At 46.2% G+C, this 17,106-nt stretch overlaps 1 protein-coding gene across 1 annotated transcript in view; it reads left to right on the plus strand.

Moving 5' to 3' along the window:
* The window catches only part of SCRIB (scribble planar cell polarity protein), a 746,390-nt gene that overhangs the window by 331,570 nt on the left and 397,714 nt on the right, over nt 1-17,106 (plus strand). The window contains exon 22 of the mRNA XM_053715486.1: nt 13,326-13,592. Coding sequence (XP_053571461.1) covers nt 13,326-13,592 — 267 coding nt within the window. The remainder of the gene's footprint in view (nt 1-13,325; nt 13,593-17,106) is intronic.

Consider the following 17,106-nt stretch of genomic DNA (forward strand, 5'->3'; position numbering starts at 1 on the left):
CCAGGCTAACACCATGACTACTCTACAAGGGCTTTACTGCTGTACTGCTAATGATGTGCCAGGCTAACACCATGACTACTCTACAAGGGCTTTACTGCTAACGATGTGCCAGGCTAAACCCATGACTACTCAACCAGGGCTTTACTGCTGTACTGCTAACGATGTGCCAGGCTAACACCAAGACTACTCTACAAGGGCTGTACTGCTAACGATGTGCCAGGCTAACACCATGACTACTCTACAAGGGCTTTACTGCTAACGATGTGCCAGGCTAACCCCATGACTACTCAACCAGGGCTTTACTGCTGTACTGCTAACGATGTGCCAGGCTAACACCATGACTACTCTACAAGGGCTTTACTGCTGTACTGCTAACGATGTGCCAGGCTAACACCATGACTACTCTACAAGGGCTGTACTTCTAACGATGTGCCAGGCTAACACCATGACTACTCTTAAAGGGCTTTACTGCTAACGATGTGCCAAGCTAACACCATGACTACTCTACAAGGGCTTTACTGCTGTACTGCTAACCATGTGCCAGGCTAACACCATGACTACTCTCCAAGGGCTTTACTGCTGTACTGCTAACGATGTGCCAGGCTAACATCATGACTACTCTACAAGGGCTGTACTGCTAACGATGTGCAAGGCTAACACCATGACTACTCAACCAGGGCTTTACTGCTGTACTGCTAACGATGAGCCAGGCTAACACCAAGACTACTCTACAAGGGCTGTTCTGCTAACGATGTGCCAGGCTAACACCATGACTACTCTACAAGGGCTTTACTGCTAATGATGTGCCAGGCTAACCCCATGACTACTCAACCAGGGCTTTACTGCTGTACTGCTAACGATGTGCCAGGCTAACACCATGACTACTCTACAAGGGCTTTACTGCTGTACTGCTAACGATGTGCCAGGCTAACCCCATGACTACTCTACAAGGGCTTTACTGCTAACGATGTGCCAGGCTAAACCCATGACTACTCAACCAGGGCTTTACTGCTGTACTGCTAACGATGTGCCAGGCTAACACCAAGACTACTCTACAAGGGCTGTTCTGCTAACGATGTGCCAGGCTAACACCATGACTACTCTACAAGGGCTTTACTGCTAATGATGTGCCAGGCTAACCCCATGACTACTCAACCAGGGCTTTACTGCTGTACTGCTAACGATGTGCCAGGCTAACACCATGACTACTCTACAAGGGCTTTACTGCTGTACTGCTAACGATGTGCCAGGCTAACACCATGACTACTCTACAAGGGCTTTACTGCTAACGATGTGCCAGGCTAAACCCATGACTACTCAACCAGGGCTTTACTGCTGTACTGCTAACGATGTGCCAGGCTAACACCAAGACTACTCTACAAGGGCTGTACTGCTAACGATGTGCCAGGCTAACACCATGACTACTCTTAAAGGGCTTTACTGCTAACGATGTGCCAAGCTAACACCATGACTACTCTACAAGGGCTTTACTGCTGTACTGCTAACCATGTGCCAGGCTAACACCATGACTACTCTCCAAGGGCTTTACTGCTGTACTGCTAACGATGTGCCAGGCTAACATCATGACTATTCTACAAGGGCTGTACTGCTAACGATGTGCAAGGCTAACACCATGACTACTCAACCAGGGCTTTACTGCTGTACTGCTAACGATGTGCCAGGCTAACACCAAGACTACTCTACAAGGGCTGTTCTGCTAACGATGTGCCAGGCTAACACCATGACTACTCTACAAGGGCTTTACTGCTAATGATGTGCCAGGCTAACCCCATGACTACTCAACCAGGGCTTTACTGCTGTACTGCTAACGATGTGCCAGGCTAACACCATGACTACTCTACAAGGGCTTTACTGCTGTACTGCTAACGATGTGCCAGGCTAACACCAAGACTACTCTACAAGGGCTGTTCTGCTAACGATGTGCCAGGCTAACACCATGACTACTCTACAAGGGCTTTACTGCTAATGATGTGCCAGGCTAACCCCATGACTACTCAACCAGGGCTTTACTGCTGTACTGCTAACGATGTGCCAGGCTAACACCATGACTACTCTACAAGGGCTTTACTGCTGTACTGCTAACGATGTGCCAGGCTAACACCATGACTACTCTTAAAGGGCTTTACTGCTAACGATGTGCCAAGCTAACACCATGACTACTCTTAAAGGGCTTTACTGCTAACGATGTGCCAAGCTAACACCATGACTACTCTACAAGGGCTTTACTGCTGTACTGCTAACCATGTGCCAGGCTAACACCATGACTACTCTCTAAGGGCTTTACTGCTGTACTGCTAATGATGTGCCAGGCTAACATCATGACTACTCTACAAGGGCTGTACTGCTAACCATGTGCAAGGCTAACACCATGACTACTCAACCAGGGCTTTACTGCTGTACTGCTAACGATGTGCCAGGCTAACACCATGACTACTCTACAAGGGCTTTACTGCTGTACTGCTAACGATGTGCCAGACTAACACCATGACTACTCTACAAGGGCTGTACTGCTAACGATGTGCAAGGCTAACACCATGACTACTCTACAAGGGCTGTACTGCTAACGATATGCCAGGCTATAACACCATGACTACTCTACAAGGGCTTTACTGCTAACGATGTGCCAGGCTAACACCATGACTACTCTACAAGGGCTTTACTGTTAACGATGTGCCAGGCTAACACCATGACTACTATAGAAGGGCTTTACTGGTAATGATGTGCCAGGCTAAACCCATGACTACTCAACCAGGGTTTTACTGCTGTACTGCTAACGATGTGTCAGGCTAACACCATGACTACTCTACAAGGGCTTTACTGCTGTACTGCTAACGATGTGCCAGGCTAACACCATGACTGCTGTACTGCTAGCGATGTGCCAGGCTAACACCATGACTACTCTACAAGGGCTTTACTACTGTACTGCTAGCGATGTGCCAGGCTAACACCATGACTACTCTCCAAGGGCTTTACTGCTGTACTGCTAGCGATGTGCCAGGCTAACATCATGACTGCTCTGCAAGGGCTTTAATGCTTTACTGCTGTACTGCTAGCGATGTGCCGGGCTAACACCATGACTATTCTGCAAGGGCTTTACTGCTAACGATGTTCCAGGCTAACACCATGACTACTCTTAAAGGGCTTTACTGCTAACGATGTGCCAAGCTAACACCATGACTACTCTTAAAGGGCTTTACTGCTAACGATGTTCCAGGCTAACACCATGACTACTCTACAAGGGCTGTACTGCTAACAATATGCCAGGCTAACACCATGACTACTCTACAAGGGCTTTACTGCTGTACTGCTAACCATGTGCCAGGCTAACACCATGACTACTCTCCAAGGGCTTTACTGCTGTACTGCTAACAATGTGCCAGGCTAACACCATGACAACTCTACAAGGGCTGTACTGCTAACGATGTGCAAGGCTAACACCATGACTACTCTACAAGGGCTGTACTGCTAACGATATGCTAGGCTATAACACCATGACTACTCTACAAGAGCTGTACTGCTAACGATGTGCCAGGCTAACACCATGACTACTCTACAAGGGCTGTACTGCTAACGATATGCCAGGCTATAACACCATGACTACTCTACAAGGGCTTTACTGTTAACGATGTGCCAGGCTAACACCATGACTACTATAGAAGGGCTTTACTGCTAATGATGTGCCAGGCTAACCCCATGACTACTCAACCAGGGCTTTACTGCTGTACTGCTAACGATGTGCCAGGCTAACACCATGACTACTCTACAAGGGCTGTACTGCTAACGATATGCCAGGCTAACACCATGACTACTCTACAAGGGCTTTACTGCTAACGATGTGCCAGGCTAACACCATGACTACTATACAAGGGCTTTACTGCTAACGATGTGCCAGGCTAACACCATGACTACTCTATAAGGGCTTTACTGCTGTACTGCTAACGATGTGCCAGGCTAACACCATGACTACTCTGCAAGGGCTTTACTGCTAACTATGTGCCAGACTAACGCCATGACTACTCTACAAGGGCTGTACTGCTAACAATCTGCCAGGCTAACACCATGACTACTATACAAGGGCTTTACTGCTAACAATGTGCCAGGCTAACCCCATGACTACTCAACCAGGGCTTTACTGCTGTACTGCTAACGATGTGCCAGGCTAACACCATGACTACTCTACAAGGGCTGAACTGCTAACGATGTGCCAGGCTAACACCATGACTACCCTAAAAGGGCTTTACTGCTGTACTGCTAACGATGTGCCAGGCTAGCACCATGACTACTCTACAAGGGCTGAACTGCTAACGATGTGCCAGGCTAACACCATGACTACTCTAAAAGGGCTTTACTGCTGTACTGCTAACGATGTGCCAGGCTAACACCATGACTACTCAACCAGGGCTTTACTGCTGTACTGCTAACTATGTGCCAGGCTAACACCATGACTACTCTACAAGGGCTGTACTGCTAACGATATGCCAGGCTAACCCCATGACTACTCAACCATGGCTTTACTGCTGTACTGCTAACGATGTGCCAGGCTAACACCATGACTACTCTACAAGGGCTTTACCGCTGTACTGCTAACAATGAGCCAGGCTAACCCCATGTCTACTGTACAAGGGCTGTACTGCTAATGATGTGCCATGCTAACACCATGACTACTCTACAAGGGCTTTACTGCTGTACTTTTAACGATGTGCCAGGCTAACCCCATGGCTACTCTACAAGGGCTTTACTGCTGTACTGCTAACGATGTGACAGGCTAACACCATGACTACTCTACAAGGGCTGTACTGCTAACAATGTGCCAGGCTAACACCATGCCTACTCTACAAGGGCTTTACTGCTAACGATGTGCCAGTCTAACACCATGACTACTCTTCAAGGGCTTTACTGCTAACGATGTGCCAGGCTAACCCCATGACTACTCTACAAGGGCTGTTCTGCTAACTATGTGCCAGGCTAACACTATGACTACTCTACAAGGGCTGTACTGCTAACGATGTGCCAGGCTAACCCCATGACTACTCTACAAGGACTTTACTGCTGTACTGCTAACGATGTGCCAGGCTAACCCCATGACTACTCTACAAGGACTTTACTGCTGTACTGCTAACGATGTGACAGGCTAACACCATGACTACTCTACAAGGGCTGTACTGCTAACAATGTGCCAGGCTAACACCATGCCTACTCTACAAGGGCTGTACTGCTAACGATGTGCCAGGCTAACCCCATGACTACTCTACAAGGACTTTACTGCTGTACTGCTAACGATGTGCCAGGCTAACCCCATGACTACTCTACAAGGACTTTACTGCTGTACTGCTAACGATGTGACAGGCTAACACCATGACTACTCTACAAGGGCTTTACTGCTAACGATGTGCCAGTCTAACACCATAACTACTTTTCAAGGGCTTTACTGCTAACGATGTGCCAGGCTAACCCCATGACTACTCTACAAGGGCTGTTCTGCTAACTATGTGCCAGGCTAACACTATGACTACTCTACAAGGGCTGTACTGCTAACGATGTGCCAGGCTAACCCCATGACTACTCTACAAGGACTTTACTGCTGTACTGCTAACGATGTGCCAGGCTAACCTCATGACTACTCTACAAGGACTTTACTGCTGTACTGCTAACAATGTGCCAGGCTAACACCATGACTACTCTACAAGGGCTGTACTGCTAACGATGTGCCAAGCTAACCCCATGACTACTCTACAAGGGCTTTACTGCTGTACTGCTAACGATGTGCCAGGCTAACCTCATGACTACTCTACAAGGACTTTACTGCTGTACTGCTAACAATGTGCCAGGCTAACACCATGACTACTCTACAAGGGCTGTTCTGCTAACGATGTGCCAGGCTAACAATATGACTACTCTGCAAGGGCTTTACTGCTAACGATGTGCCAGGCTAACACCATGACTACTCTACAAGGGCTGTTCTGCTAACTATGTGCCAGGCTAACACTATGACTACTCTACAAGGGCTGTACTGCTAACGATGTGCCAGGCTAACCCCATGACTACTCTACAAGGACTTTACTGCTGTACTGCTAACGATGTGCCAGGCTAACCTCATGACTACTCTACAAGGACTTTACTGCTGTACTGCTAACGATGTGCCAGGCTAACACCATGACTACTCTACAAGGGCTGTACTGCTAACGATGTGCCAGGCTAACATCATGACTATTCTACAAGGGCTGTACTGCTAACGATGTGCAAGGCTAACACCATGACTACTCAACCAGGGCTTTACTGCTGTACTGCTAACGATGTGCCAGGCTAACACCAAGACTACTCTACAAGGGCTGTTCTGCTAACGATGTGCCAAGCTAACACCATGACTACTCTTAAAGGGCTTTACTGCTAACGATGTGCCAGGCTAACACCATGACTACTCTTAAAGGGCTTTACTGCTAACGATGTGCCAAGCTAACACCATGACTACTCTTAAAGGGCTTTACTGCTAACGATGTGCCAAGCTAACACCATGACTACTCTACAAGGGCTTTACTGCTGTACTGCTAACCATGTGCCAGGCTAACACCATGACTACTCTCCAAGGGCTTTACTGCTGTACTGCTAACGATGTGCCAGGCTAACATCATGACTACTCTACCAGGGCTGTACTGCTAACCATGTGCAAGGCTAACACCATGACTACTCAACCAGGGCTTTACTGCTGTACTGCTAACGATGTGCCAGGCTAACACCATGACTACTCTACAAGGGCTTTACTGCTGTACTGCTAACGATGTGCCAGACTAACACCATGACTACTCTACAAGGGCTGTACTGCTAACGATGTGCAAGGCTAACACCATGACTACTCTACAAGGGCTGTACTGCTAACGATATGCCAGGCTATAACACCATGACTACTCTACAAGGGCTTTACTGCTAACGATGTGCCAGGCTAACACCATGACTACTATAGAAGGGCTTTACTGGTAATGATGTGCCAGGCTAAACCCATGACTACTCAACCAGGGCTTTACTGCTGTACTGCTAACGATGTGCCAGGCTAACACCATGACTGCTGTACTGCTAGCGATGTGCCAGGCTAACACCATGACTACTCTACAAGGGCTTTACTACTGTACTGCTAGCGATGTGCCAGGCTAACACCATGACTACTCTCCAAGGGCTTTACTGCTGTACTGCTAACGATGTGCCAGGCTAACACCATGACTACTCTACAAGGGCTTTACTACTGTACTGCTAGCGATGTGCCAGGCTAACACCATGACTACTCTACAAGGGCTTTACTGCTGTACTGCTAGCGATGTGCCAGGCTAACACCATGACTACTCTACAAGGGCTTTACTACTGTACTGCTAGCGATGTGCCAGGCTAACACCATGACTACTCTACAAGGGCTTTACTACTGTACTGCTAGCGATGTGCCAGGCTAACACCATGACTGCTGTACTGCTAGCGATGTGCCAGGCAAACACCATGACTACTCTCCAAGGGCTTTACTGCTGTACTGCTAGCGATGTGCCAGGCTAACATCATGACTGCTCTGCAAGGGCTTTAATGCTTTACTGCTGTACTGCTAGCGATGTGCCAGGCTAACACCATGACTATTCTGCAAGGGCTTTACTGCTAACGATGTTCCAGGCTAACACCATGACTACTCTACAAGGGCTGTACTTCTAACGATGTGCCAGGCTAACACCATGACTACTCTTAAAGGGCTTTACTGCTAACGATGTGCCAAGCTAACACCATGACTACTCTTAAAGGGCTTTACTGCTAACGATGTTCCAGGCTAACACCATGACTACTCTACAAGGGCTGTACTGCTAACAATATGCCAGGCTAACACCATGACTACTATACAAGGGCTGTACTGCTAACAATATGCCAGGATAACACCATGACTACTCTACAAGGGCTTTACTGCTGTACTGCTAACCATGTGCCAGGCTAACACCATGACTACTCTCCAAGGGCTTTACTGCTGTACTGCTAACGATGTGCCAGGCTAACACCATGACAACTCTACAAGGGCTGTACTGCTAACGATGTGCAAGGCTAACACCATGACTACTCTACAAGGGCTGTACTGCTAACGATATGCCAGGCTATAACACCATGACTACTCTACAAGAGCTGTACTGCTAACGATGTGCCAGGCTAACACCATGACTACTCTACAAGGGCTGTACTGCTAACGATATGCCAGGCTATAACACCATGACTACTCTACAAGGGCTTTACTGCTAACGATGTGCCAGGCTAACACCATGACTACTATAGAAGGGCTTTACTGCTAATGATGTGCCAGGCTAACCCCATGACTACTCAACCAGGGCTTTACTGCTGTACTGCTAACGATGTGCCAGGCTAACACCATGACTACTCTACAAGGGCTGTACTGCTAACGATATGCCAGGCTAACACCATGACTACTCTACAAGGGCTTTACTGCTAACGATGTGCCAGGCTAACACCATGACTACTCTACAAGGGCTGTACTGCTAACGATATGCCAGGCTAACACCATGACTACTCTACAAGGGCTTTACTGCTAACGATGTGCCAGGCTAACACCATGACTACTATACAAGGGCTTTACTGCTAACGATGTGCCAGGCTAACACCATGACTACTCTATAAGGGCTTTACTGCTGTACTGCTAACAATGTGCCAGGCTAACACCATGACTACTCTGCAAGGGCTTTACTGCTAACTATGTGCCAGACTAACGCCATGACTACTCTACAAGGGCTGTACTGCTAACAATCTGCCAGGCTAACACCATGACTACTATACAAGGGCTTTACTGCTAACAATGTGCCAGGCTAACCCCATGACTACTCAACCAGGGCTTTACTGCTGTACTGCTAACGATGTGCCAGGCTAGCACCATGACTACTCTACAAGGGCTGAACTGCTAACGATGTGCCAGGCTAACCCCATGACTACTCAACCAGGGCTTTACTGCTGTACTGCTAACGATGTGCCAGGCTAACACCATGACTACTCTACAAGGGCTTTACCGCTGTACTGCTAACAATGAGCCAGGCTAACCCCATGTCTACTGTACAAGGGCTGTACTGCTAATGATGTGCCATGCTAACACCATGACTACTCTACAAGGGCTTTACTGCTGTACTTTTAACGATGTGCCAGGCTAACCCCATGGCTACTCTACAAGGGCTTTACTGCTGTACTGCTAACGATGTGACAGGCTAACACCATGACTACTCTACAAGGGCTGTACTGCTAACAATGTGCCAGGCTAACACCATGCCTACTCTACAAGGGCTTTACTGCTAACGATGTGCCAGTCTAACACCATGACTACTCTTCAAGGGCTTTACTGCTAACGATGTGCCAGGCTAACCCCATGACTACTCTACAAGGGCTGTTCTGCTAACTATGTGCCAGGCTAACACTATGACTACTCTACAAGGGCTGTACTGCTAACGATGTGCCAGGCTAACACCATGACTACTCTACAAGGGCTGTACTGCTAACAATATGCCAGGCTAACACCATGACTACTATACAAGGGCTGTACTGCTAACAATATGCCAGGATAACACCATGACTACTCTACAAGGGCTTTACTGCTGTACTGCTAACCATGTGCCAGGCTAACACCATGACTACTCTCCAAGGGCTTTACTGCTGTACTGCTAACGATGTGCCAGGCTAACACCATGACAACTCTACAAGGGCTGTACTGCTAACGATGTGCAAGGCTAACACCATGACTACTCTACAAGGGCTGTACTGCTAACGATATGCCAGGCTATAACACCATGACTACTCTACAAGAGCTGTACTGCTAACGATGTGCCAGGCTAACACCATGACTACTCTACAAGGGCTGTACTGCTAACGATATGCCAGGCTATAACACCATGACTACTCTACAAGGGCTTTACTGCTAACGATGTGCCAGGCTAACACCATGACTACTATAGAAGGGCTTTACTGCTAATGATGTGCCAGGCTAACCCCATGACTACTCAACCAGGGCTTTACTGCTGTACTGCTAACGATGTGCCAGGCTAACACCATGACTACTCTACAAGGGCTGTACTGCTAACGATATGCCAGGCTAACACCATGACTACTCTACAAGGGCTTTACTGCTAACGATGTGCCAGGCTAACACCATGACTACTCTACAAGGGCTGTACTGCTAACGATATGCCAGGCTAACACCATGACTACTCTACAAGGGCTTTACTGCTAACGATGTGCCAGGCTAACACCATGACTACTATACAAGGGCTTTACTGCTAACGATGTGCCAGGCTAACACCATGACTACTCTATAAGGGCTTTACTGCTGTACTGCTAACAATGTGCCAGGCTAACACCATGACTACTCTGCAAGGGCTTTACTGCTAACTATGTGCCAGACTAACGCCATGACTACTCTACAAGGGCTGTACTGCTAACAATCTGCCAGGCTAACACCATGACTACTATACAAGGGCTTTACTGCTAACAATGTGCCAGGCTAACCCCATGACTACTCAACCAGGGCTTTACTGCTGTACTGCTAACGATGTGCCAGGCTAGCACCATGACTACTCTACAAGGGCTGTACTGCTAACGATGTGCCAGGCTAACCCCATGACTACTCAACCAGGGCTTTACTGCTGTACTGCTAACGATGTGCCAGGCTAACACCATGACTACTCTACAAGGGCTTTACCGCTGTACTGCTAACAATGAGCCAGGCTAACCCCATGTCTACTGTACAAGGGCTGTACTGCTAATGATGTGCCATGCTAACACCATGACTACTCTACAAGGGCTTTACTGCTGTACTTTTAACGATGTGCCAGGCTAACCCCATGGCTACTCTACAAGGGCTTTACTGCTGTACTGCTAACGATGTGACAGGCTAACACCATGACTACTCTACAAGGGCTGTACTGCTAACAATGTGCCAGGCTAACACCATGCCTACTCTACAAGGGCTTTACTGCTAACGATGTGCCAGGCTAACCCCATGACTACTCTACAAGGGCTGTTCTGCTAACTATGTGCCAGGCTAACACTATGACTACTCTACAAGGGCTGTACTGCTAACGATGTGCCAGGCTAACCCCATGACTACTCTACAAGGACTTTACTGCTGTACTGCTAACGATGTGACAGGCTAACCCCATGACTACTCTACAAGGACTTTACTGCTGTACTGCTAACGATGTGACAGGCTAACACCATGACTACTCTACAAGGGCTGTACTGCTAACAATGTGCCAGGCTAACACCATGCCTACTCTACAAGGGCTGTACTGCTAACGATGTGCCAGGCTAACCCCATGACTACTCTACAAGGACTTTACTGCTGTACTGCTAACGATGTGCCAGACTAACACCATGACTACTCTACAAGGGCTTTACTACTGTACTGCTAGCGATGTGCCAGGCTAACACTATGACTGCTGTACTGCTAACGATGTGCCAGGCTAACCCCATGACTACTCTACAAGGACTTTACTGCTGTACTGCTAACGATGTGACAGGCTAACACCATGACTACTCTACAAGGGCTTTACTGCTAACGATGTGCCAGTCTAACACCATAACTACTTTTCAAGGGCTTTACTGCTAGCGATGTGCCAGGCTAACCCCATGACTACTCTACAAGGGCTGTTCTGCTAACTATGTGCCAGGCTAACACTATGACTACTCTACAAGGGCTGTACTGCTAACGATGTGCCAGGCTAACCCCATGACTACTGTACAAGGACTTTACTGCTGTACTGCTAACGATGTGCCAGGCTAACCTCATGACTACTCTACAAGGACTTTACTGCTGTACTGCTAACGATGTGCCAGGCTAACACCATGACTACTCTACAAGGGCTGTACTGCTAACGATGTGCCAGGCTAACCCCATGACTACTCTACAAGGACTTTACTGCTGTACTGCTAACAATGTGCCAGGCTAACACCATGACTTCTCTGCAAGGGCTTTACTGCTGTACTGCTAACGATGTACCAGGCTAACACCATGACTACTCTACAAGGGCTTCACTGCTGTACTGCTAACGATGTACCAGGCTAACACCATGACTACTCTACAAGGGCTTCACTGCTGTACTGCTAACGATCTGCCAGGCTAACCCCATGAATACTCTGCAAGGGCTTTACTGCTGTACTGCTAACGATGTGCCAGACTAACCCCATGAATACTCTACAAGGGCTTTACTGCTAATGATGTGCCAGGCTACCCCCATGACTACTCTACAAGGGCTTAACTCCATGGATAGCAGAGGAGAATCAATGTGTTATAGCTGTCTGTCAGCCATGGTTTTAGTGTGCACTGTCATTAGATGATGTCAATGGGAAAATGTATTCATAGATACGTGACAGCTGGAGAGAGCACCACATGTAGACTCCAGCAGCTTACTAATCTGATATACAAGTACTATTAACCTGCTAACGGGTGATTACGCAGTTCGCACATTATTTACAAATACCTCCTTATGAGGTAAAACGAGTTAGTCATAAAAGTTTCATGATCACATACAAATACGCACACATAAGTACACATTTATATACATACATACACTCATACACACATACACACCCATATACACATATAGACACACATACACGTACACACACATATATAAATGCACACACACACACACACACACACACACACATATATATATAGAACAATGAACAGTGAAGCTTCAGGATTTTGCAAAACGTGCCAAATTTACAATCCCCTTTTGTATCTATTTCAAGTGTATGCTCAGGTGGTTGTCCCAGGAGGACAGATTCATACTTGGATTTATGTTTTTGTTTTTTTTCCCCCTTGGGGTAAGCAGATTCCTTATTACTGAATAAGACTGTTAACAGGTTAATGGCTAGCTTGGTGTCAGATATACCAATATAGATACGTATCAGTAAGTTACTAGTGTTTAGTAACATTATTGCACCTGGAACCACTCGCTGTTTAACTGTATCATTTCCCCAGAGTTGCTGGCGGTTTCTTGAGATGTGTGTTGCGCCAGTGATTATTAGATGGTGGTTCCTCGGTGATCACTAATTTAGGAAGTTTAAGGCAGACTTGATAATGGGGATATTCAGAGTTGATGTCTCTGCAGTTGCTGGCGGTTTCTTGAGATGTGTGTTGCACCAGTGGTTATTAGATGATGGTTCCTCGTTGATCACCAATTTAGGAGGTAGAGGGGGACTTGATGATGGGAATATTCAGAGGTGATACCTCTGTAGTTGCTGGGGGGAATTTTGGGCTGTGGACCGCTTTGACACTCTGCACAATTTTTTAGATCAATGGGGTAGACATGACAGAAGCCAGACATGATCAGGCAGTAGCCCTGCTTACCAGCACCTCCCCCACCATCACTCTACTAGTGGAGAGAGAGCCCCCCCAGCCAGGGACTCAGGGAGACCCAGGAGCTTCGCCTTCCCTGCATAGAGCCCGTCCTCGGTCACCACCACCCCCTGTGGACAGTGAAAACATAGAGGGAGAAGAGGGGACCGGACCTTTGCAGAACCACAGCAAACAAAGAATGGAGGATGAATATCCAATTGAGGTGAGAACTCTTTCAACAGAATGCTGTAGTGTAGTGCAGCACCATGGAGGTCTCTGCATACTTGTACATAAATATTTTCACTATCATATATACCACACAGATAACACACACACACACGTATATATATAATAGATATAGAGATATAGAGATATACTGCATGTGTCCTGTATACAAGGGAATGTCACCTGCATGTATCTGTCCCATGTGTACAGATCACCCCACTCCACACACACAAATTTGTTTCCGGGTCAGCTGAAAGAGTTTTTGTGTTAAATTAAAGGGCAGTTTAGTTTAAATATAAAATGTTTCATTATTGCTTTTTATTTTTAGACATATGTTTCTTCTCCTGTTTTTAAACCCTACTGAAGGGGTTGAACAGTAAAGTTTGTTCTCTGTGCTCTGTGGCTGATGATTTGTGCCTAATAGTAAAATGTTACAGAAGTAGTCTGCATGGGCCCCTTGAGGCAGCTCAGCCTGGTTGGTTGGTTCCTCAGACATCGCACCATTTAGGGATGTGCAAATCCAGATCTTAGATTGGGATTCTTTTACAAGAATCAATCTGACTATGAAAATATCTGAAGGGTACGAGCTGCTGCTTATTGTCATTATGGATCCGAACATCCCTAATTGTGTTGTGTCTAATTACCCACTTACTTATCTGCCACTTAGGGTTTATAACCTACTGTATAAACTTGGTGGTGCCACTGGAACCCGGGTTGATTTAAGGGACATAAAACTGCTGAGTACAACTAGAGTATCGGCTGGTGTTTTCCCTCAAGTGTCTGTAGCTCTCTTCAAGGTTGTTCTCTTATATTAACCACTTACAATTATCAATTGGTGAAGCTGCATCTTCACACTGGGATCCGCCATCTTGGAGCTTATATTTGTCATGTAACTTTTAAACTGTGCAAAAATGTAACACTTCCACTCTCTATTGTGAGAACTAAACTAAAGTGCAAGGTGTCAAAAGGCCAGATCTGTTATTTCCTGTCACATGATGTAACAATACACAAGATGGTGGCGCCAGTATAAAATGCAGAGCTTTACCAGCTGGATTCTGTAATGAGATAAAGTGCTCTGCTCCTGTCATATGATATAATACGCTACAAGATGGCGGAACCAGTATAAAATGCAGAGCTTTACCAGCTGGATTCTGTAATGAGATAAAGTGCACTGCTCCTATCACATGATGTAACAATAAACAGCTACAAGATGGCGGCACCAGTATAAAATGCAGAGCTTTACCAGCTGGATTCTGTAATGAGATAAAGTGCACTGCTCCTATCACATGATGTAACAATACACAGATACAAGATGGTGGCACCAGTATAAAGTGCAGAGCTTTACCAGCTGGATTCTGTAATGAGATAAAGTGCACTGCTCCTGTCACATGATGTAACAATACACAAGATGGTGGCGCCAGTATAAAATGCAGAGCTTTACCAGCTGGACTCTGTAATGAGATAAAGTGCTCTGCTCCTATCACATGATGTAACAATACACCGCTACAAGATGGCGGCACCAGTATAAAATGCAGAGCTTTACCAGCTGGATACTGTAATGAGATAAAGTGCACTGCTTCTGTCACATGATGTAACAATACACAAGATGGCAGCACCAGTATAAAATGCAGAGCTTTACCAGCTGGATTCTGTAATGAGATAAAGTGCACTGCTCCTGTCACAAGATGTAACAATACACAGCTACAAGATGGCGGCACCAGTATAAAATGCAGAGCTTTACCAGCTGGATTCTGTAATGAGATAAAGTGCACTGCTCCTGTCACATGATGTAACAATACACCGCTACAAGATGGCGGCGCCAGTATAAAATGCAGAGCTTTACCAGCTGGATTCTGTAATGAGATAAAGTGCACTGCTTCTGTCACATGATGTAACAATACCCAGCTACAAGATGGCGGCACCAGTATAAAATGCAGAGCTTTACCAGCTGGATTCTGTAATGAGATAAAGTGCACTGCTCCTATCACATGATGTAACAATACACCGCTACAAGATGGCGGCACCAGTATAAAATGCAGAGCTTTACCAGCTGGATTCTGTAATGAGATAAAGTGCACTGTTCCTATCACATGATGTAACAATACGTGAGGTACAAGATGGCGCACCAGTATATAACACAGAGCTTTACCAGCTGGATTCTGTAATGAGATAAAGTGCACTGCTCCTGTCACATGATGTAACAATACACCGCTACAAGATGGCGGCACCAGTATAAAATGCAGAGCTTTACCAGCTGGATTCTGTAATGAGATAAAGTGCACTGCTCCTATCACATGATGTAACAATACACCGCTACAAGATGGCGGCACCAGTATAAAATGCAGAGCTTTACCAGCTGGATTCTGTAATGAGATAAAGTGCTCTGTTCCTATCACATGATGTAACAATACGCAGCTACAAGATGGCAGCACCCAGTATAAAATGCAGAGCTTTACCAGCTGGATTCTGTAATGAGATAAAGTGCACTGCACCTATCACATGATGTAACAATACGCAGCTACAAGATGGCGGCACCAGTATAAAACACAGAGCTTTACCAGTTGGGTTCTGTAATAAGATAAAGTGCACTGCTTCTGTCACATGATGTAACAATACACAGCTACAAGATGGCGGCACCAGTATAAAATGCAGAGCTTTACCAGCGGTATACTGTAATGAGATAAAGTGCTCTGCTCCTATCACATGATGTAACAATACACAGTTACAAGATGGCGGCACCCAGTATAAAACACAGAGCTTTACCAGTTGGGTTCTGTAATAAGATAAAGTGCACTGCTTCTGTCACATGATGTAACAATACACAGCTACAAGATGGCGGCACCAGTATAAAATGCAGAGCTTTACCAGCGGTATACTGTAATGAGATAAAGTGCTCTGCTCCTATCACATGATGTAACAATACACAGCTACAAGATGGCGGCACCAGTATAAAATACAGAGCTTTACCAGCGGTATACTGTAATGAGATAAAGTGCTCTGCTCCTATCACATGATGTAACAATACACAGCTACAAGATGGCGGCACCAGTATAAAATGCAGAGCTTTACCAGCTGGATTCTGTAATTAGATAAAGTGCTCTGCTCCTATCACATGATGTAACAATACACAGCTACAAGATGGCGGCACCAGTATAAAATACAGAGCTTTACCAGCTGGATTCTGTAATGAGATAAAGTGCTCTGCTCCTATCACATGATGTAACAATACACAGATACAAGATGGCGGCACCAGTATAAAATGCAGAGCTTTACCAGCTGGATTCTGTAATGAGATAAAGTGCACTGCACCTATCGCATGATGTAACAATACACAGCTACAAGATGGCAGCACCCAGTATAAAATGCAGAGCTTTACCAGCTGGATTCTGTAATGAGATAAAGTGCACTGCACCTATCACATGATGTAACAATACACAGCTACAAGATGGCAGCACCAGTATAAAATGCAGAGTTTTACCAGCTGGATTCTGTAATTATATAAAGTGCACTGC

Source organism: Bombina bombina, chromosome 5 (assembly GCF_027579735.1).
Source record: "Bombina bombina isolate aBomBom1 chromosome 5, aBomBom1.pri, whole genome shotgun sequence".
Classification (NCBI taxonomy): Eukaryota; Metazoa; Chordata; class Amphibia; order Anura; family Bombinatoridae; genus Bombina; species Bombina bombina.